A 22,667-nucleotide genomic window follows, 5' to 3' on the forward strand; every position below is an offset into this window, starting at 1 on the left:
TCTCTTTGTGGAATAACTACTCTAAAGTAATTGAATTTAGGCATCAAAAATAACTGGAAATAGATGTGCATATGTGTTTTCTAAGTCAGCTTTACAAAGTACTATTCATAGTTCATATATCATTTATGTCCAACCTATTTTTTTTGTCCATCCTTTCTTAAACATTTTGAAATAATTGATGCTAATTAATAATAAAATTTTGGTGGCAAAAAAAATCAAATTTGTCTAATTATCGCTAAAATATTTTATTAATATTGTCTAAGAAGCTTTCAAGTGATATCATATTTTAATTTTTGTTAGTTTTTTTTGTCAATTTTTAAAGGTTTTTGTATTTAAGATTTTTTCCATATTAAGCTTCTATTTCTTTCATTGAATTGATATATATATATATATATATATGTCATAAAAATTACCATCAAATCATTTTTACTTATTTATTATTTTGTTTTTAATGCAAATACAACTTAAAATAATTTAATTTAAAATAAAATTATATATTAATTTGTTGTATTCTAACAATTTGATTGATTTAATTAATTTGCTTTGGTGGATAACTTAAAAAGTTTTCATATGAATCGGAGAAAGCAATCTTATGTTGTTATATTATATTTATTTGTGTATATAGAATCTATATATAATGCTAGTGTAATAAAAAAAGAACATTATGTTTTGTAACTTCAAAAAGATACATTATTACAATTTAAAATTAATCAAAATTGAATAAAATGGTAATTAAATATTTGTAAATCTAATTGTTTTTTTATCTTGTTCAGTTGGATTCTCATGAAAAGAAATCGATAGGTTAAACAAATGTTTCACAATTTGTTGTGTTATTGTTTTGTCTATAAATTACAAAATTTATTGAATTGATATATTTAATTATTGCACTCTTAAATAATATTTTATTAAGACATTAGAGAACTATGTTTTGAGTTATTTTTTCAAAATTGTACAAAAATCTATGCTTTTTCATATTTGTCACGGAAATTTATATGTTAAACTTACTTTTACAAAATTCTTAACTTTGTCACGAAAACAAAAATCTATGATTTTTCATATTTTTTAATGTTCTCACACTTTCAAAGAATATATTAGCTTAGTCACTTACTTATTTTTTTTTATAAAACAAAGTATCGGAGTCTTGAAAGTTGAATTCATATTATTGTAATTATACATAAGAGTTTGTGATTACATACTTAGTGATTCTTGTATATGTGTTCAAGAAAGTTTCAATGGCTTAGTGGTAACTGTCCTATGTTAATGTCATAATAACCCAGGTTCGATCCTTTCCTTAGCATTGTTTTTCATTTTTTACGAAAAAATAAATGAAATGACGTGGCAATTTCGGGTTCTCTGATTGGTTGATTTTTCTATCCCTCTCCATGGCTTATATTTGCCTTTTAGTATAGTATAGATAATAAATATTCCTCATTAATTATACAAATTAATATAGAAATATAATAGGATCTAATATCACAATTAAGTAGGTATCATTTTTTGGTTAGAAATTTATACATTAATTTTTGAAATTTAAACCTGACTGGTCCTTAAGTTAACATTATGATTTTGAAAAAATCGATTTGCGTATACTGATTATCATTAAATTTTATAGTTCTTAATATTACTAGGTTCTGTGTCCGCACTACGTACGGATTGGATTTTATAAATTTTATTCAATCATATTTTACATGTATTTTTAATAGTTCTACATAATTTAAAACTAATAAACTGGGAAATGTCTAAAGAGTAAAATAATAGAGCATAAAAGACAGAATGTGTTTTCCTATATATATATATTGTTTTATCTGGTTGAATGGTTGGTCTTTTGTATTTTCTAGTGTTTTCATATTTGATCTAAGTGGTCTAATTTGACTAATGTTGCTCTTCTGAACCTACTAATAACATATATGGTAGGGCTGAAGTAATTGGTTTTAAAACAAAATAAAAATTTTATATTGTTTATAAAATTAGTAACCATAAAACATATATGAATTTTATTTTATTTTCACTTTTATATATGTTTGGCTTATGTTATCAATATGATTTTACTTTGCGATTTTGGATTCTATAATGGTCTAAAATTTGCAACTTTGTCATCGTATTATGAGAGATGTATGAAAGTTGACCAGCGAAAAAGTTTTAGATTAAACCACTGTCTCCAATTTTCTTTGTATCTGTTTTCTCTGTGTGAGTTTTAAAGCAGCTGATAACTTACGATAGTCACAAACATAATTTTTTTTTCTTTTTGAAACACAGTCACAAACATAAACAAAAATAGAAGTGTAGGAATAATACAAATTGCTTGCGCTAAAACTACAGTTATACATTTATAATACAACTATTTTAAGGAACTGACCAGGAGTATACAATCCCAAAAAAACTCATAAGTTGATTTACTGAACAAATGGTTTTGTTATACATAGCAATTTGTTATACATAGCAATGATTTTTTTTATGTACTTTTCTTTTCTGCTCATCTGTTTACCCTCTACCACTTAAGTTATCTCTTTTATAAAAACCCGCAAAACATAAGTTGTTATATTGTAAGACGCAATAATCCTCTTGCTTCACACCTAAGCTAAGTCTCGATCTCAGCCATATCAGTTACTGCAGTTTAGTAAGACCCCTGCGTGCCAGTTTCCTGGAAAACTCTGCAAAACGATCCTTAGCATCACTTATATAAGAAAAAATCGACCACCTTATTAATAGCTTGATCACTCAGCTCCTAATGTTGCGAGCGATTCAGCACTTAAAGCGCTTCCAACGACTGCTTTATTTCTGAAAATCTTAAATGCCTCTCCCAAGGACTTGTGAAAGATGGTTTGGTTCTCGAGACACTTACATAGACTATGTACTTATCATGTGCCTCCAATTACTTTTCTGATTGCGGGCTGATTAGTAGCCATGTCTTCACCAGCTTCGTCTCTGGCATGCTGGTTGAATATGTTTGCTAGCCTCGGTAATTTCAAGGAACTCTGAATAACTTGAACTAACACCAGTGAGGGTTTAGTAATGCATAGCCGATATGCAGTATATTAATGCAGATTAGTTATGCAGTCGGAAATAACAGAAAGAAGAAGCAGAAACCTGAACAACTTGGTGGTTTGGCTAATTGTGGCAGTGTCTTGAAGCTTGAACTCGAGCCAGTCATGGCGTCTGGAGCTGAAATCACGCAGAAGAAATACGAAAAAGAACTATTGTAAGGTATAACAGAGATCAGCGCAAAAAGATAACAATACATCAAAACTCCCATCATAGTGTTAGTGTGGTTGTAGCGAATACGCTTCCCAGATTTTAAAGATGCGTACTGAAAAGCTCACCTGTTTCCAGTCATGTCTCGTCTTTATCTTGACCACGATGAACCTGGGGAAGATCACAAAGCACAAACAAAAGTCAGGAAATTATAATAAGCTCGAGTCATATATTAAATTAACTGGGACGAAACACATACCATTACAAAGAGCATGCATTCTCTATATCCTCATCATTTACAACAATTACCAACTGTAGTAAAAGCAAGACAAAACTTTCACTAAAACTTACCAACGATTAAAATCTTGAGGCTTTAAATCTAGGAATAGAAGTTAAAAACAAATAATGAAGCATATAGAATCCAAGGAAACTTATGGGTGCGTCATATTCCTCTCAAATTTGGTGATGTCGAGATCTTTCTGAAGATCCGGGAAAGAAATAAGAAAGATACTTGAGAGGAAGCCATTGTTGCTTAAGATTTGACAGGGTTTAGGATGACTACATCGGCATATATATATAGAGTTTGAGAGGGGAAGTTGAAGTGATTTGTGAAAAATATGTCTTTGATGTGAGGAATGTAGTTATAGCTAAAGTTACAACTGAAATGAGAATCTGAAAAGTGACGAAGATGGGGAAAGAATGGGAAAAGGCGAGAGGTTGAGAGCTTGGTTTCGGCAACGAAAATTGAAGAAATGAAGATGTTTTAGGTTAGTCTAGACAGCTGGCTATTTTTATTGGTTCGAACATTTAATCAGATGTAGCCAAGCCAAAAACCTTTGCAAATTGATTGGTTATCTTGATGGGTTTGGATTATTTGAGGCCCATAAGCTAAAAACCGACATGGCAAAACGATTGGTCTGGAATATTTAGTGGCACCCCTTAGAAGCTCTAAAAATAGCTCCTTTTATATATACTAGAGCCGGTGTCCGCGCTCCGCGCGGATTACATATTTAATTAAAGTATGTTAATATTTGTGTTAATGGATTTCTACGTGTTTTCCTGGGATTAAAACAATGGTGTAGAGGTGCCGCATGTTTGTATAGAAAACGATCATCATCTAAGAATCTTCATCACAAAAATGTTTTTTTTTTGCCAAAGTATTTAATTATTCCTATATGTGTCTTCTAGGGGTGAATGACGAATCTGTTGATACAGTTGGGAGCATGATTTTTTTATTAAGAACTAATTGTGGTTTTTTTCATAATTTGTATTTTTAAATAAAAAACATATTTTACTAATAATGTTTATATTTGTTTTATTAGAGTTTTGTAACTATAAAATGAACAAAAATATCTTTATTTAGTACTTATATAAAATTATATAGAGATAGATTATTAATTTATGGTTCTGATGGGACTATATATTAATTTGGAACAAATATTAAGCAACTCAATTAGATTCTTGCAAACCAGGAGAAAAGGAGTGGTCGGTCATGTCGTCTGTATTTTTACCTTTTCCCAAGTTTTTAAAATGTTTCGTAGCAATAAACAAAAATCAAAACGTAGCATTGTATTTATATATTTGGAATCTTATCAGATAAGATGTAACTTTTCTTTTTTTTTGTGCACTTCAAATTTAATAAGATGTAAATAGTCAAAAATATAAATATATATATATATATATAAAACATAATTTGTATTTTATATTTGTTTTATTAAAGATTTGGATTAAAGTATTAAATTAATATATCAATACTAATAATGTTTTTGATTCAAAAATGCACTTGTAAATTCAAAATACCTCCCATAAGCGGAAGATCTTTGGCGGTTGGTTTGACCATGGTATTGAGGAACAATCAATCCTTAAACAAAGGAAAGAATATTTAAATCTTAGGCAAAGTGAAATGGTTTGATAATAAAACATAGTGAAAAAGGTTTCAATGGATAAAATCGAACCATGAGATTAATTACAAACTAATATCTTATAAAGCCAAAAAAAACTAAATATTTTACATGACCGATAGACGTGAACTACAATTGTAGTAGCTTAGCAGGCAGGAACTATTATATTAAATCAAATTTTTTTGGCGGAGACCAATAGCTAAAGACGGAAGATTGTCGGTCTATGTTTAATCTTTACCAACTAAAATCTTATACGTTTATTCGCACAGATTATCAATATGAATCTATTATTAAAACAATTGAAAATAAACAGTGGAAGGTGAGCCAAACTCCACGTCCCCAACCGCATACGGACTTAACTATCCAACTCTTAAACATATCACTTATGCCAAAAAATTGACAAAATTGTGACTTTCAAATATTGACTTACACAAAATCTTGAACAGTTGGCGGTGGTGGTTTTTTCAGAGTGAGAGGGGATGAATATATAGTCTTCAGATTAGAGTTCTTGATCCTAATGGTAGAATATATGTTATTTAATTTTCAATGAATACAGTATGCATTTTTGACATGAAATATAACGATTTCCTAAATTAAATTGTTCACCAGCTATAAGAATATTAAGTATGGGGCAAGTTAAAGTTGTAAAAATTGATTTTGATTTAGGATGGCAAAGATGTGGTAGCTAGAAGACTAATAATCAACAATCAATGCATGCATTGTTTTATTATGATGTAACTGGAGTTGAACCAGGTTAAACCGTGACTCTTCGCATATTTTAATGGTTGGTTTTTTTTTTTTTAAAGTCCAGTCCGGAATGACATGGCATAATGGTTGGTTCTGATTATTTTGTTCATGTGGCAAGGCTTAGGAAGCTAGGATTTAGCTCTTTTTATATAGTAGGATATATATATATGATACATGTATTTGTATTGTTTGTATGAATTAATACAAAACTAAACGTATAAATATTGTAGATTTAATGTATATTGAGATTTAGTTTGTGTATAAAGGATAGAAAATCGATTTGTATAAGCTAACAGGTGAGAAATGGAACCTTGCGTGATTCAGTAAGATGTGTATATTAATTGAGGGATTGAGGAATAATAGGGTTTAGGGTTGTAAAGTTTTAATGTTGTAAAGTTTTTTTAATTTAAAATATATTAATTTAACAAATGCATTAATTAAACCGTAAAAGACAAAATATCCTTAAATGTAGGTTTAGTTAATATCTTAGTGACATGGAAGTGTAAATAACTTGCAAAACTAAAGGGTAATTTAAATTTGTACTCCTCTTTTAATATATTAGATTTGTAGATTATTATTTTTTGGAATATTGTAGTTTCAGATTAGGTGGTGCACGCCTTGCGCGGGATGAATTGATTAAAAAGTTTGGAAATTTTAGTTAGTAAATATTAAAAAGGTAATAAGTCATAGTAACAAATAATGCATATTACACAATGTTGTAACGTTTGATATACAGAGCAATAAAAAGCAACATGACGGGCTTTTAGATGAACTAGACCATCCGGGTTAAACGAAAATAATTAAACTAACAGTAATATATCGAGCTGTTTCAGCTAAGCGGTTTAACACACAATGTTCGTTGTGATGCCTAAGCTCTTAGCTTAGTATGATATATATATATAGTCACAGGATATGAGGTTTATGCGTGTTTTATTTTAGTGAAATGAATATATTCTCGCCATAGTTCAATCATAAAATTTTTTGAATGTTCCTTTCCAAATTTAAATTTTGGAAAGTATTATATGAAAGGTAAACAAAATAGGAAACAATATATTAACCATGATATTTGACCATAAACTTAACCATTCAAAATTTTCAAACTGACTCATAATTTGTCCATCACCATTTATGATGATTTCCTAATTACAAAGTCAAGGTGATTTTTCAAAAAACATAAAAATAAATAAATAAATAAATAAATATATATATATATATATACAAAATCAAGGTGCTTAAATTAAGGGATTGACTGAGGTTTTATATGAACTTTCTATTTGAATGAAGTTGGAGAATCAGTCTCAATTTTGTGGGACATATTCAAACCGAAACGATTATATCCCCTTTATACGACATATATCATGAAACAAATTATATTGTCCAGTCTCAAAGGATTGTTGTGACATATCAAGTAAAACCAATGATATTTTAAGCAAAATAAATTATATGTACATAAGTTGTATAAAAAACATTAATACAAACATTTTATATTTTTGCGGTTCAAATAATAAAAAGTCTTGTATAATAGTTTTACAAATTAACATGAATCTACTCTATTAAAAAATAAGTACAAATATAAAATATCCCTAAGTTTTCCAACTTATTTACAATGGCATGCCACTAGAGTTATTAATTAACATACCTTTTAAGATTATATGTCTTTATCTGTTTAATTAATATAATTCATAATTTGAGCTTCAACTAAAAAAAAACAATAGTAATATAAAAAATCAATCTCGCTAGCTAATCAATTAATTAGGGTCCAAAACACTTCCTATAATCTAGCTAGCTAATAAATATTGTCTATAAATGAAATCATCTACCATTTAACAATGATATAAAATTATTTCTTCATCATCTTTTATCCTTGATATTCCAATATAATTGGAATAAGTATAAACAATGTAGATTTATTAATATAATATTATTAATAGTTAATTAATAAAAATGATAAAACAACTATAAAGCCACCTAAATCAATTTAAGTATTTATTTACTAAATTTATAACACAATATGTTTTAAGGATATATAGTTATAATTTCATGATTCATTAGTAATAACTAAGAAATCACATACAAAGAATCATTTATATGATATATTAATATAAATATATTTAAATGTAAATATATTATTTTATGCATACTTTTATATAAAATAACACAATATAAGTGTTGAAGAGTATAAAATTCTGATCCGTAAAAAATGAAAATACATTCATGCGGATGTTCGGGTAAAATTCTAAAAATGAGTGATAAAATCGACAGCTCAAAAATAAAATATAATTATTCAATATAAACTATAAAATTATTATGTTTTTGAAATGTCATCTTAAACAATTATTTAATATAGATAAATTTTTAAAATTTATATTAATATTTGTTTATAAAAAGTAAAACTAAACACCCGTACGGGTGCACAGATCAAGCTCTAATATGCATGAAAATATAATGCAATATAAGAAAGTCCTCTTAATTTTAGGTTAACTTTTCTATGACATGAATTTTTTGGACAAACAAACATAAAAAAAGAAAATTAACATTGCCAATAAACAAAACTTCGGATCTTCACGTAATTTTTTTTGGTTTCATTGACTACTAGGTGGCCGGCCCGCACCCTGTGCGGACATAAACATATTCAAATTATTAACTAAGTAGTACATAGTTTTATAAGTAACGAATTTTATATCATAATACCACCGCCCATGGGAGAAAGCATCAGGTACAAAAAAATGTTGGTACTCAATATTTTACATGGACGAGATGGAACAAAGTAACTTCAGTATCAAGAGGTATTTATTGTGTGTACGTATAATTGCAACGTTCCAAAATAATTTGTATGTTTAAGAAGATATTTTATTTTCAAAATCTGGAATAAATAGTGTATAGTTTCAGAGGTAACATATTTTATATTATCACTACATTCCCATTGAAACCCTCTTTAACCATTTAAGAATGTAATTAAGGACATAAAAAATTCAAAATATGGAATAAAAAGTTCAAAATATGTAATAAATATGGAATAAATAATGTTAGAAATTGGTTGAGCAGAGAGAAGATATGAATTGCAGTCGGTGATTTTCGAATCAGACTCTGTCAGCTTATCAAAACAATTAACTCGGCGATTAAATATCCAGCTCTCTATGGAGTGACTGCGGATATTGTATCGCATATGCGGATATTTTATCGCATATGCGGATATTTTATCGCATATGCGGATATTTTATCGCATATGCGGATATTAATATTATCATTAGTTTAATTTTACATGGTTAGTTAATTTTTACATACAATGACATGTATATTCATAATATATATTATAGGTATAATAATCACATAGTTATGATTCATTATTTGTGGTTGAAAACTATAAATCTTCTTAACATTATTTAATTCAAGATATAATGCAATCTACTTTGCTGTTAGTTTTTATTTTTTATTGTAAAATATACAAATTACATTCATTAATTTTTAAACTCTAAACTCTTGGTAAACCTTAAACCCTTGAGTATACTCTAACCCTTTGGCTTTACCGGATAAATCATAAACAATAAACTCAAAACTTTTGGATATACCGTAAACACTAATCTCTCTCTCTCTCTTTCCCTCTCTCTCCCTCCCTCTCCCTCCCTCTCTCTCTCTCCCCGTCCCTCCCTCTCCCTCCCTCTCTCCCCCTCCCTCTCTCTCTCACCTATTAATAGTGATAAAAATGTCTTTATTATTGATTTACAACATTACAATATCGTGAATTCCACAAAAGTAAAACAAAAAAAATTAATTAATAGAAAATCTAACAAAAGCCACATCTTAACCAATAGAAGAGTATACTATTGATAACACGTTTCAAAACTTAAACAATGTAAATGAGCTTCCGTTCAAACGCATGATTGATTCAATCTCCGCCAAAGATAAACTCTTAATTTGATCTTCTGATAAACTCAAGCCTGAAAGAACATGTAAAAATTAATTTGATCTACTGACGTTTTCTTTTGATAAAAACATGATAAGCTAAGAAGTAGAATATTTTTTAATAAATTTTCAATAAATCTTATACTTATAAGGTAATATTATTTTTGGAATATCTTGTTAATAAAGCTAAATGAGAACATCTCGTGAATAGATTGCACCAGAATTTTGGTTGACAAGTCTCACCATAAATATTAAGTTTTAAATGCATGATTTTAGGAGAGAAAATATCTTGTCAATTAATTTCGTTTCTCTGACATCTAAAATATTTAGTGAGTATTTAATGAATTAAACAGAGAAATGATCTCAAAAAGATGTTATTTGAATCGAGAAAACACAAAATATAAGTAAAATGCTAGACTTTACTAAAATATTTAGCTTTCACAATAAGCTATGTAATAGAATGTTCTCAAATTAATTTTAAAAATGTATCTACCTATAAGTTAGGATTATTTATGGAATATATTGTTACTAAAATTACATTTTAAATATAAAAAGGAGAATATCTCGGGAGTAGTTTACACTAATGATTTAATTAACAAATCTTGTCCTTAAAGTTTAAATATTAAAGCATGAGATTAGGAAATAAGATATTATTTCAGTAGAGAAAATACCATCCTACTATAGATATTTTAAAAATATAATTGATTATCCAATTTTGATGTACAGTAGAGAAAATACCATTCTAAGTGCACATCTTTTGCAGGATCAGAATGGTGAACTCTTAGAGGTCTGAAATATGACCATTTCTCTCAAATCATCTCTGAAAAAATATAAAACAAAATCACAATCAGCAAACCAAAAAACAAATATGTGTATATATAAGCTTATAATTCTAAACAATAATATAAATCTACAAATCAAAAAAAGAAAAATATTCGCAGCACAAAAAGATGCTATTGAAATGATTTAGCTGAGAGATGTTATCAAATTGAGTAAAATTTTTTTACCAGATTGAGGAACAAAGATGTTATCGAAATGATATATCAAAGAGGTGTACAATCAAATCATATATAGCTTCAGTGGAGAAATCGTCATAATAGGGTATCTCCATATAAACCAAAAGAAAAATCAGCTCTCATGAAATATAAAAGCTTAATGTTCTAAAATAAGAAGAAAAAAAAGTTCAGAACATTATTAACATTAAAAGTTCAAAATACAAAGTTCAATTATTTCGTTTCTTCTACTGTGAATGTCTTATTTATAGTAAATTGGTAGACGTTTCTCATTGATTTAGCTTGCATGATAAGCTAAGAAGTAGAATATTCTTTAATAAATTCTCAATAAATCTTATACTTATAAGGTAATATTATTTTTGGAATATCTTGTTAATAAAGCTAAAGGAAAACATCTCGTGAATAGATTGCACCAGAATTTTGGTTGACAAGTCTCACCATAAATATTAAGTTTTAAATGCATGATTTTAGGAGAGAAAATATCTTGTCAATTAATTTCGTTTCTCTAACATCTAAAATATTTAGTGAGTATTTAATGAATTAAACAGAGAAATGATCGCAAAAAGATGTTCTTTGAATCGAGAAAACGCAAAAGTTAAGTATTAAAGTGATTTCATTTTTAGTAGTGTCGATGATTAAAATAAATCGAAAAAGAAATTCTAAAAAATCAATCAACAAAATCAAGAGAATTCTTTCCATTTGTAATAAGGAAACTAATTATTACATGTATTAACTAATATTGTTGCGCAAGTAATGTTAATAGAGGGATTAAATTATTTTTTCCTTTTCAATCAGTATTCAATGTTACTTTTCTTTTATAGAGGATCGATGAATTAAAATAAATTATTTGATTTGATAAAATGACTTTATATTCTAATATATCTATAGACTACATAAAATAATAAACCAAAATATTTACTTGAATTGATAAAATGACTTTATATACCATACTTTCGACAATTAGTTACCATAAATAGTTATTAATAATATTATGTAAGTCATTTGGAATCCAAAATATTTATTTGAATTAATAAAATGGATTTATATACCATACTTTCGACAATTTGTTACCATAAATAGTTATTAATAATATTATGTAAGTCATTTGGAAAGTGATGTTAATTGGTCATTAAATTATGTTTTCCCTTGCAATTAGTATTCAATGGTACTTTCCTATTATAGTGGGATCGATGAATTAAATGATATATCGAAATTACAAAATAAGGTAAGTATTTAGAGGGCTTTCCTTTTTAGTAGTGTCGATGGAAAAAATAAATCAAAAAGAAATTCTAAAAAATATTTAACAATAAACAAATATTCAATATAAAGTAAATTTAATTTTATTAATAATTTATAACATTCTGTAAATTATTTTAAAATTATCATAAATTTATTCTTTAAACAACGATAAATAATTTAAAAATAATATTAATAAACATGTTTGAATTTTTTAATATTTAAAATAATTATTATATAATTATATTCGAATACAATTCATCAAGTAGAGTATAAAACAATTATAATTATCTTATATAAAATTTCGTTCATTATATTTTATAGTTTATAAATATTAAAAGTAATAAATAAAACATTATTAATCTTTCTATAATTTCGAGAATCAGTTTCCATAAATTGTTATTCTATAGATTATATGGCAAGTGATGTTAAATGATTTTAGACTTACCTTAAATTTTAGATCAAAATTAAATAAATAAAAATTAAAAATCATCGACCAATCAAATTATAACAATTTTCTTGAAACTTCACTTATGAACGACACGTCACCAGAAATCACTAAAGTGACTTCTCTTTTAATATATAGGGGGATATCAAACGACTAACAATATGTTTGTTAACCACACATGGGGGTAATCCCTTATATATTAAAATAGAAGCATTGTAATAAATGCATTCACACTATAATAGACACGTGGCAGCCTCACAATGATTTGATAATAAATATGTTAACGCGTTCACACTATATTTATAAATGTGTTCACACTATGTACTTTGCGTTTTTTTTAATATAAAACTCACATACATAGTTGCAATAAAACTCTTAATTTTTTGGTTCAAATAAAAATAAATAACGAATCAAAATCCAAACTATATATATATATATTATTTTATTGTTTATGGATAAAATTGAGTAAAATATTCATTATCCGTTTTGATTTGAACCAAAAAAATATGGATATCCGTAACTCTACGAAACAAATCAAATACTAAAATATAATATCCAAAAAAGAAGCAAATCACAAATACCATTTAGGAACATATATCTAATTCGATCTGTTATATGGATTTATATACATATATGTAAAGAATTATATATATATATATATGTTATATATATTATACTTTATATCACTTTTACAATATTTTTATGAATTAAATTTATTATACTAGGTACTAGAATTTAAAAAATTTAAATAATGTTTTATTTTTGTAATAAAATGTTATTATTAAAATTTTCAATTATTTTTAAAATTTTATTTTATTTTATTTACGGATCAAATCAGATATTCTTTAAAATTCCAAAATATTTCGGATATCCGAGTCACCGAATATCTAGGTGGCTAAAGATCGAATCGACACGAATGCTTCCAAATACCCAGATATTTGATTTGTGCCCACCCCTATTTACAGATACAATTTTATTTTCTTTATATGAAAAATGACTAATGGCAAAACCTTTTTTATTTTAAATTAATTTTAGTTTTACTTTTCATTTATTATTTTGAGCAAAACAGTCATTTAATATTAATTAACAATATCTTTATATATTTGTCAACTATTTGTATATACTTTTAACATACACATATATGTGCACCTTGATGTGAGCACATTGTAACTAAGTATTTACCACAACTGAAGTATCTAATTTTTTTGAAAGTTGGAATATTTTTTCTTAATGTTTCTTTCACTACCGACAAAATTGTAGTGAAATGATTTTTCTTAATAATTTTTTTTTCTTAAATTATTATCTGTTTAAAAAATATAATATGAAACTATTGGTTCGACATGACGACTATCTAAAATTCATAACATGAAAACAAATAAATAATATTAATTTTTTGTTTTTACCGGAAAAAATCAAAAAAATCAAACATTTTAGCCGAATAAACGAAAATAAATATTAATTTAAAATAATAGTTATATTTTAGAAGATTAAAAACCAAAAAAAAAAACTTAAAACCGAACAATATCCAGATTAAACAAATTTAATGTATTTTTATTAAAAATAACGAAACTAATAATCACATCCCGCGCAAGGCGCGGGTTATTACCTAGTTTTATTATTAATCATGCTTCCCAAATAATATAAAGGGAATCTAAACTATATTTTTATATATGTTCACAAAAATCTGAGGTGGAGATCGAGGTTGAGGGAGAGGAGAATAGGAGAGCTACGTCAAGTGTGAGGAGCTCTCATTTGTTGATGACTAAGTAACTACATGATAGGGAAGAATATAACAACGGTAGCCAACATTTTGAGATCAAGCTTGAGAATAAACATTTCAAAAGGTTCATCAACATGTAGAACTATGCCCATTTATTTAAATTGTAACAGTATTAGTTATCAAATACTGTAGTAAACAAATAACCTTATAATTAACAAATATTTATTTTTTAAGTTTATAATTTTAAAAAGAGACAAATCATGCACTTTAAAAGCGCAGATGAAAACTTAGTCTATACTATTAAAGCATAATCCTACTATGATTCTGCCGTCTATATTATTAAAAGAGAATTACTCATTAAAAATATCTCTTAATTTTTAAATTTAATTACACTTTTATGCCACTGAGAATTAAATTGAATTTTATATTTTAATGTTCATCTTTTTCAGTTAGATTAATGTATTTTCCTTAAATAAATTTGAGTTAAATGTAATTAAATCAACTTTAAAATACATCTATATTAACAAACTATTAAAACAAATATTAACAAACTATTAAAACAACATAAACTATGAAGAAAAATTTAAAAGTTAACTTCCACTCTTTTGGTCTTATAATACGTATACATTACCATATATAAACAAAATTAATGCTTATTACTATAACTTACCAATAAAATATTTTGCATATATATTAGATGTGATTCACTTATGTTTTAACATTCCTTATTATAAATGTTTTGGAATATTATCATCAATGTTTTTTAATAAAAATGAATATTCCAACAATATCAGCTTCATATTTTGAATATAAAATTAACTTTATTCTCATGATTTTAGTTAAAATAGGCGGGTCGGATTTTTAGAATAGTTGTAACTCATTTTTAGTTTGACCCAAACGCATAATATACTAATAATTCATTTCAATCATACAGTTAAATATGAAAGAAATGTCAATATAAATTTGATCTAACATAGTATATTAATATATATATATATATATATATATATATACATCCAATTTTTTATATAGTTACATAACTGCTCCAACACACATTTAATAAATATATATATAACACGATACAATAACTAAATATATGATATACATAAATCATTACATAAACACCCGTGCAGTCACACGGGTCGATCTCTAATTACCTTTTAAAGTTATTTACATTGATATTTCATTCCCTTATTTAGATTTTTAAATAACTTTTGCCACATATTATTCATCAAATCAGCAGTTCCCCTTTTAAACCATTAATTCTTTTTTTCCTAAATCTAAATTATTTAGTAAAGAGTCAAAAAGTTGCCTACGGTTGCAAATAAAACGTAACGTGGGCCTTGGCTATTTTTTTACTAACATAAATATGAATTTAAAATCCACCATTAAACACATTTTTCTCAAGTAATTGTGTAGGGTATAATGCAAAAATCACATGGTAAAAAATATATATGTGAGTATTTTTTTTTGTCAAACAATAGGTATTTATTTCTCTGTATATAGAGGGGCCATTTATTTATATATTTTAAATTGTATAGATATCGTCATTTCTAATATATAAATACATGTAGATATATAATGGCTTCTTATTTCTACTATTTTATATATAACTTTGTTTTTAATTATCTTTTTAATGTGCCTTATTAAATTTTGTCAAAAAAATATTATTTTTTATTGAGATATATTGTTAGAAGACATGTGTAAGTGTGATAAAAAGGATCATAAATTACTAAGAATTAAAATTATAATAATACTTACTATGAAATTGATATTTGTTATGAAAATGTTTAAATATATTATTTTATAAATTTAAAACATAATTACCAAACCACAAATATATAGTTAGATTAATATAGACGTAAAATTTCAAACTTTAAAATCTAGTTTAGACTTTAAATCGACAAACCTAAATCGAAAAAATTAGATAGAAAAAAAAATTAAAAAAAATGCCAGAGTTAAACCTGCTAGAGAAGCTGCCACGTCAACTAAGACCACCGCCTGCCAGTCATATGTAAAACTGAACCGAAACATGCAAGTATAAGAAACTTGACCTAAATAAAACACAGAGGGATAAGCAAGACACCTATCGCTCCATCATCCCCACCGACAATATAACACGAGAAAGCAACAGGTCGAAAGACAAGAGAAGAAGGAGAAAAGCGTAAGACAAGTTACGGCTTACGAAACATAAGAGCTTCTTCGGTTCAGAGAAGGGATTTAGAAAGATCACGATCTAACCCCACAACCTTCTCACTTCCACTCCACCGGATAAAACTGACTCAAACACTCCACATGCATCCTCAACACAGGCTGCAAAGTGAGAGAAGACCCCGGTGAATTTGAATCTGAAACTGAAATCTGCACCTACGTCTCTATTTCTCACCGGATATTCATAGCCATAACGCCGCTAAAAGAAAGAAAGCTTCATACGGCATGCCTCCAACGACAGAAGAACAAGGCACGACCAGAGGGCACAAACCACAATCCAGCCCTCACAGATCTGGGTCGTGCTATCACAAATCACAAACCATAAAATTATATTTATGTTTGTTTTAACTGGTTAATATTCTTTGGTAAATTGTTAACCGGTTAAACCCATAGTTCATGTATAATTAATTTTGAATTATCGGTTTGGGGAGAAATAAGATTTTAACTTTTAATTCGGGGAGAAATACGTTTGCAATGTTTAATTCATGGGCATATAGCATGAGGTAATAGTTCGGTGGACATTTGATGCTATATGATAGTTCGCATGGGGAAATAACACGTTCACCCTCTCTAAAACTATAAATAATTTTTAACATTTTCTTGTTAATTCATGTCTATTAATCAATATTTTAGCTACTGAATAAAATTTATAACTTAATTCGTGATATTTATGAGGTTACCAACATTCATTTTTATTAAAGTTTCTAGCTGATCTGAGAAGACTTCCGTGGAAGTCGTCTACTATAGTTTTTGAAAAACTTGTATTTTTAAGAGTTAAGTAACTTCACGATATGTAAAACTCATATTTTCTGCCTTAGTTTTACTAAATTTGACTAAGTTATTCAACACAAACTTGTAAAAATTGTGATATGTTTTGACTAGTTACTATTGTTTGTTTCCATAGTTTTTTTTACAACAAACGGCTTTTCTATTACTCAAACTTGAGGTGGTCTGGGTAACCAAACCGGAATAGAACAAACAATAAAATAAAGTTCCCTATGAAAAGACCTGGCAGTCCTAGCTAGAGAGTGTGAAATCTGATTTTGCGCTCGTGGAACATAGGTGATCTTGAAGTCCGGAAAGCATATCTGCAGAGTCTCAATCCTTTCTAATTTTGTTTCTATCTCTTACGTGTGCACCAATGATGATTATTGCTATGAGTGGGTAAAATACTTAGTTTCTTAAAATTTTGTATCAATGACTTATCATTATTGTTATATGCATCAATGATATTTTTTGCTATGAGAGAGTAGAATGGTTAAATGATTCTTAATATGTTGTATCAATGACTTAAATATCATTATTGTTATATGAATCAGTCATGTGTTTTGCTATGAGTGGAATATTGTGGAATATGAACATATTTACCAAATTTTTTATTAATATCTCTTCAACTTTACAAAACAAATCACAACTAAAGGAGTACACATGCAAATCACAAAACAGACCAGAAACAAAACTATTATAGATCAATCCTTTACAAAGATAAGCTTGGACTCCACTTGATATGGAAGAAGACTCCGTTAGAAGTAGCACATTATATTTTAGAAGACTTTGGAAGACTTATGGGAAGTCTTCTCGAAAGTCTTCTAAAATATAATGCACTAGAAGACTTTCAGATAGTCTTCTAACGCATTATATTTTAGAAGACTTCCCATAAATCTTAAGTCTGTTCTAGATTTGAAAAACCTGCATATCAAAAAATATTCAAATGACTTAAAAACAGAGAAAATGAGTGGAAGATTATATAGATATACTTTTATAGAACACATAAAGTACATATCCAAGTGGAAGATGAGAACCATTTAGTTAAAAACCTGCAACAAAAAAACTAGATTAGTGAGAAAGACATGAGACAAAAATGAAAAATTCATATAAAATTTAGTGTTTTCAAGTCAAAAAGATTAGAATGGGTTTGGAGAGTTTTAGTTTGGGAAAAAAGTAAGAACTTTATGTAACATAAAATTACCAAATGAAGAAAAATCAGATATAAAAACTTACCAAAACGCTCAAATATGTTATGAAAGGGAGACATGTGAGAAGACTTCGTCAGAAGACTTCCAGGTAAGTCGTCCTTGAAGTCTTCTAGCGCATTATATTTTAGACGACTAACAGGTAAGTCGTCCCAGAAGTCTTCCAGATCTGAAAAACCTGCATATCCAAATTCATATCTGAAAAACTTGCATATCCAAAAACGTTCAAATGGCTTAAAAACAGAGAAAAAGAGTGGAATATAAGATATAGATCTACCTTTATAGAACACACAAAAATACATATCTAAAACTAATAGATCTACCTTTAAATGAGTGGAAGATGAGAACCATGTGATGAAAAACCTGCAAAACAAGATAAACTAGTGAGAAAGACATGAGACAAAAACAATAAATTGATATAAAGTTTGGTGTTTAGAAGTTAAAAAGATTAGAGAGAGGTTGAAGAGTTTTAGAATGAGGAATATACCAGTTTTGTTGCAGTCATTTGAGAGGAGGAGAGAGAATGTGTAAATTTTTCTTTATATATGGAGACGAATAACTTGTAAGTCGCCCAAAAGACTTCAATATTTTTAGCGGAAAACTAAAATATTTTTAGTGGGAGTTAGAAGACTTTCAGAGAAGTCTTCTAATCGCCAGACGACTTATATGTTAGTCGTAAAGACCCTAAACATAACCCCTAAACTAAATTAACTAACTAAACTCTTCATAAAAATTAAATTAAACTTATAAATTGTTTACTATACACATAAATGAACACATATAGGTAAAATTTTAATTTTTCAAAAAAACATTTAAGCTTTCTAAAATCTAACCCTAAGAATACATACAATATTACAACATATGTTGTCAAACCATAAGCCAAAGAATATCATGATTAACTACTTTCACTCATCTATGTTGAAAACTATTCAATTTTATTATATCTTAATTTATATTACTTAAAACTGTTTATAATTACATAATTTTAATTTTTCACTTGTCAAAATATTTGTTTTTAAAAATTAAAAATTATTTTTAAAATCAACTACATCAGACGACTTACAGTATCTCAGAAGACTCAGATGACTTTTTAGGGCTATATTCGTAAAAATAAGTTCTGTTTTTTTAGTCACAAGGAGTTGACTGTAATTTCACAAAGCTTTTAGATTAGTTTTGCATTTGATTCAAGTTTTGGTATAGTTTTGTATTTAAAATCAAGTTTTTCTCTCCCCCCCCCCAAATCATATGTAGATTATAAATATGTGTATTTATGATATAATGACACAAATTTTGAAATGTAAAATAACAAAGTGAATATAAAATTTAGTTTAAGAAAAATAATTGTAAAATATTATGTGAATTTTATCTTGTTAGGATAGATGTGAATGAATTTTATACTATAAAATTATGACTTTTTAAAACAAAAATACTTGTAAAATTTGTAAAAACATATCAAATAATTTTAAATATTTTCATTTTGAATAGGTACCGGAAATCTGAGGATCTGTTCCGACTCTGGAGTCTAGGATCCTTGTAATCTGAAGCATATAAGCTGATGTCCCAAACTTTTTTTTGCTTGATATTTTTTCTAGTATATATTATATTATATCCCAAAGTTGTAGAGAAAATTTATTAAAGGAAAAAAGCTTTTGGACCCAGAAAACATTATGTATACATACAACGAACCAGGTTAGGAGAACATACGGAAACATTTTATTTTCCGGACAAAAAAGAGCAAAAAGACAACAAAAGAAGAAGCAATTATATTATATGCACACCATGTCTCTTACTAGTATAGACAATGTAAAGTGGATTCTAGACATAATATTACAACTTGATATTATGTCTAGATTTCATATGATTAATAGATTATTTACACTAATTTTTAACCCGCATGGGATATGAAAACATTCAGCGATTTCATGCAATATTTAGTATTTATTTGGCAAAAACTATAAACAACTAGTTTACAATTACATGCACAATGCAACCCACAAAAATTGCTTATTGTTTGAACTCATCTCGCTCTACAAGATCAATGTAATTAATTTTATATTGTTGTAGTCTTCAATTACGGTTCAATGCATAGTAGGAGTCCAATTATGTATAGCTAAAATATAGCTTCAAAGTTATAGCTAGCTAGAGATTCAAATAAGCTTAGGAGGTAAACCGAGTTATCTATCGAACTCCTTTACGATTTTTAAATAGTTTTCAAAGTTTAAACATCTTTTCATCTCAGAAAAATCAAACTAATTAAAAAAACATAATAATAACTCGGTTTAAAAACTTTTTGATACTTATTATATTGGGCAATTCTCAATAATAGCACCTTTTGAAGTTTATGTCTCAAAAATAGTACTAGAAGGAGAAAGTCACAAAAATGACATTCATTAAAGAGTAAAATATCCCTAATACCATTGATTTAAAATTAAATAAATAAACATAAATATATAAAAATAAATAAAATAAAAATAAAAAAATGAAAAAATAATTTTTTTTATAGTTTCAGATTATATGTTTTCAGATTCGAAATTTTTATAATATTTTCTTGAAATATTTTTTTTAATTTTTTTTAATTTTTTTTCAAATTTTCTTTTTATAATTTAAAAATACTTTTTGAAACTGTTTTTAAAATTTTTATTTTTTATTTTAGTATTTATTTTTTATAAAATTTTAAACCCTAATTCCAAAACCCCACCCCTTAACTCTAAACCCTAAGGTTTGGATTAATTAACCCAAGGGGTATAAATGTATATTTACCTCTTTAATGAAACATATTTTTGTGACTTTAAACCTTGAGTGCTACTTTGGAAACAAAAACTTGATTTAGTGTTATTCTAGCCTTTTTCTCTATTATATTTTTCTCTTTCCGTTTTTTCCGCCAATTTCTCATCATTTATCTCGTGTTTTAAATTCACTCAAAAAGCAATCTCTCACCTTCAATTTCTACGCAGTAACCTTCTCCTTCACTCTCCACCTCCACGTATATAATAACTTCGACCTGTCAACAACATTTCATAAGTCTCTTCTTCCAAAACCCAAAGTCCAACAAGCCTTCGAAGGAAAACTCAAGAAGAACTTAAAAGTCTCTTACCATACATAACCATGTATCGACTATGGAAAAAACCGAAATCTGGTCGGCTCTCGAGATTCATGTCGGAATTTCAACAATCTCCTAAACGCGGCGGTTCTTTGGTCGTCCAAACTGGCTTCCCAGCTTCTCTTATCGACCTCTTCGTTAAAAACCGCGATCGCCTAAAGAAATCATCCTCTAAAACTAAACGCATCCAATGCCAGATTCAGACCGCTCCAAACGCTTCTTTGCCAGTTAATAAAGACGCAAGACTAGAAAAGCCCGTAGCGAGGAAATCCATTCGGAATAAGATCAAAAACGTTAATCTCGTCGACGGAGGATTAACGGCAGAGAAGAATAAACCCACAAGTCACAAAAGCGGTTGCGTTTGCAGCGGTGGAAACGTTGCGTTTATGTTGATGGCGTTTAGGGTACTTATAGTAGTCGTGCTCACATTGAACACGAAGAAGAAGCTCACCATTGGAATCACTCTCACCGCCTTCGCGCTTCTCTTAGCAGAGCTCGTGGCAGCGCGTGTTGTCACACGTTTCAAGCACTGCAACACCGACGCACCGAGACAAAAGCCACTCGCTTCAACACACGTCGAAAACGTTATTTTATGCGAAAAGGTTGAAACTTTTGATGATTCTAAGGATGAAACAGAGCTTATAGCTGTAACAGAAAACTCGAGTTCGAAAGATTTAAGGGTTCGTGAGCTCTTGTTAAAGGATGAGAAGTCGTCAAGTAAAAGTTCGAAACTCAAATCGAAGATCATGAAGAAGTTGAGGAGTTACAGTAAGAAAAAGAAGAAAACGACTGTGATCAAAGAAGAAGAGAGTTTGAGTGATGTCTCGAGCTTGGTTTCAAAGAATAAATCAGATATAATCGAGTCTGCGAGAGACGAAGAAAAGTCGTGTCCACCATTGATAGAATCAAAAGGAGATAGCATGAATGGGATTGTTGTGATCGTGATTGTTCTTACTGGTCTGTTAAGTGGAAAGATTGTAGCTATCGGTCTGACACTATCCTGTCTGTATCTCAGATTAGGAACAGCCAAAAATATCTGATCACTGATCAGTGGTGGTTAATGTACATTTTTCTTACTTATGATTTAGATATTTGTCCATGATTTTTTGAGTTCACGTTTAATAGTTGGAATAATACTTTTCCTTATGAATCAATAACGTATTCTTAAAATTGTTTAATGTGTATAAATTAGTCTAGAGATTTTATTAAATTTTTATTAACGC

The 22,667-nt window shown here is 27.9% G+C and overlaps 1 protein-coding gene and 2 long non-coding RNA genes across 3 annotated transcripts; 1 reads left to right on the forward strand and 2 right to left on the reverse strand.

Annotated features, from left to right (window-relative positions):
* Nucleotides 1-1,198: 1,198 nt before the first annotated feature.
* LOC117131731 lies at nt 1,199-12,217 on the reverse strand. Its single transcript, XR_004454958.1, has 3 exons — nt 3,452-12,217; nt 3,321-3,363; nt 1,199-3,162 (listed from the first exon to the last, which is right to left on the reverse strand). It is a non-coding gene; the product is annotated as an uncharacterized LOC117131731 (long non-coding RNA).
* A 3,492-nt stretch (nt 12,218-15,709) lies between these two features.
* Nucleotides 15,710-20,796, reverse strand: LOC103848443. Its single transcript, XR_004454966.1, has 2 exons — nt 18,373-20,796; nt 15,710-18,188 (listed from the first exon to the last, which is right to left on the reverse strand). It is a non-coding gene; the product is annotated as an uncharacterized LOC103848443 (long non-coding RNA).
* Nucleotides 20,797-21,027: 231 nt separating this feature from the next.
* On the forward strand, nt 21,028-22,546 carry LOC103848442. The gene has a single exon (XM_009125344.3). The coding sequence runs from the start codon at nt 21,450-21,452 to the stop codon at nt 22,482-22,484; it is 1,035 nt and encodes a 344-aa protein (XP_009123592.1). The 5' UTR covers nt 21,028-21,449; the 3' UTR covers nt 22,485-22,546.
* The last annotated feature ends 121 nt before the right edge of the window (nt 22,547-22,667 follow it).

Source organism: Brassica rapa, chromosome A02 (genome assembly GCF_000309985.2).
Source record: "Brassica rapa cultivar Chiifu-401-42 chromosome A02, CAAS_Brap_v3.01, whole genome shotgun sequence".
NCBI lineage: Eukaryota > Viridiplantae > Streptophyta > Magnoliopsida > Brassicales > Brassicaceae > Brassica > Brassica rapa.

Bases quoted from the DNA above. Each gene is read 5' to 3' on its own strand.
- LOC103848442 (XM_009125344.3), top strand. From the start codon at position 21,450: ATGTATCGACTATGGAAAAAACCGAAATCTGGTCGGCTCTCGAGATTC.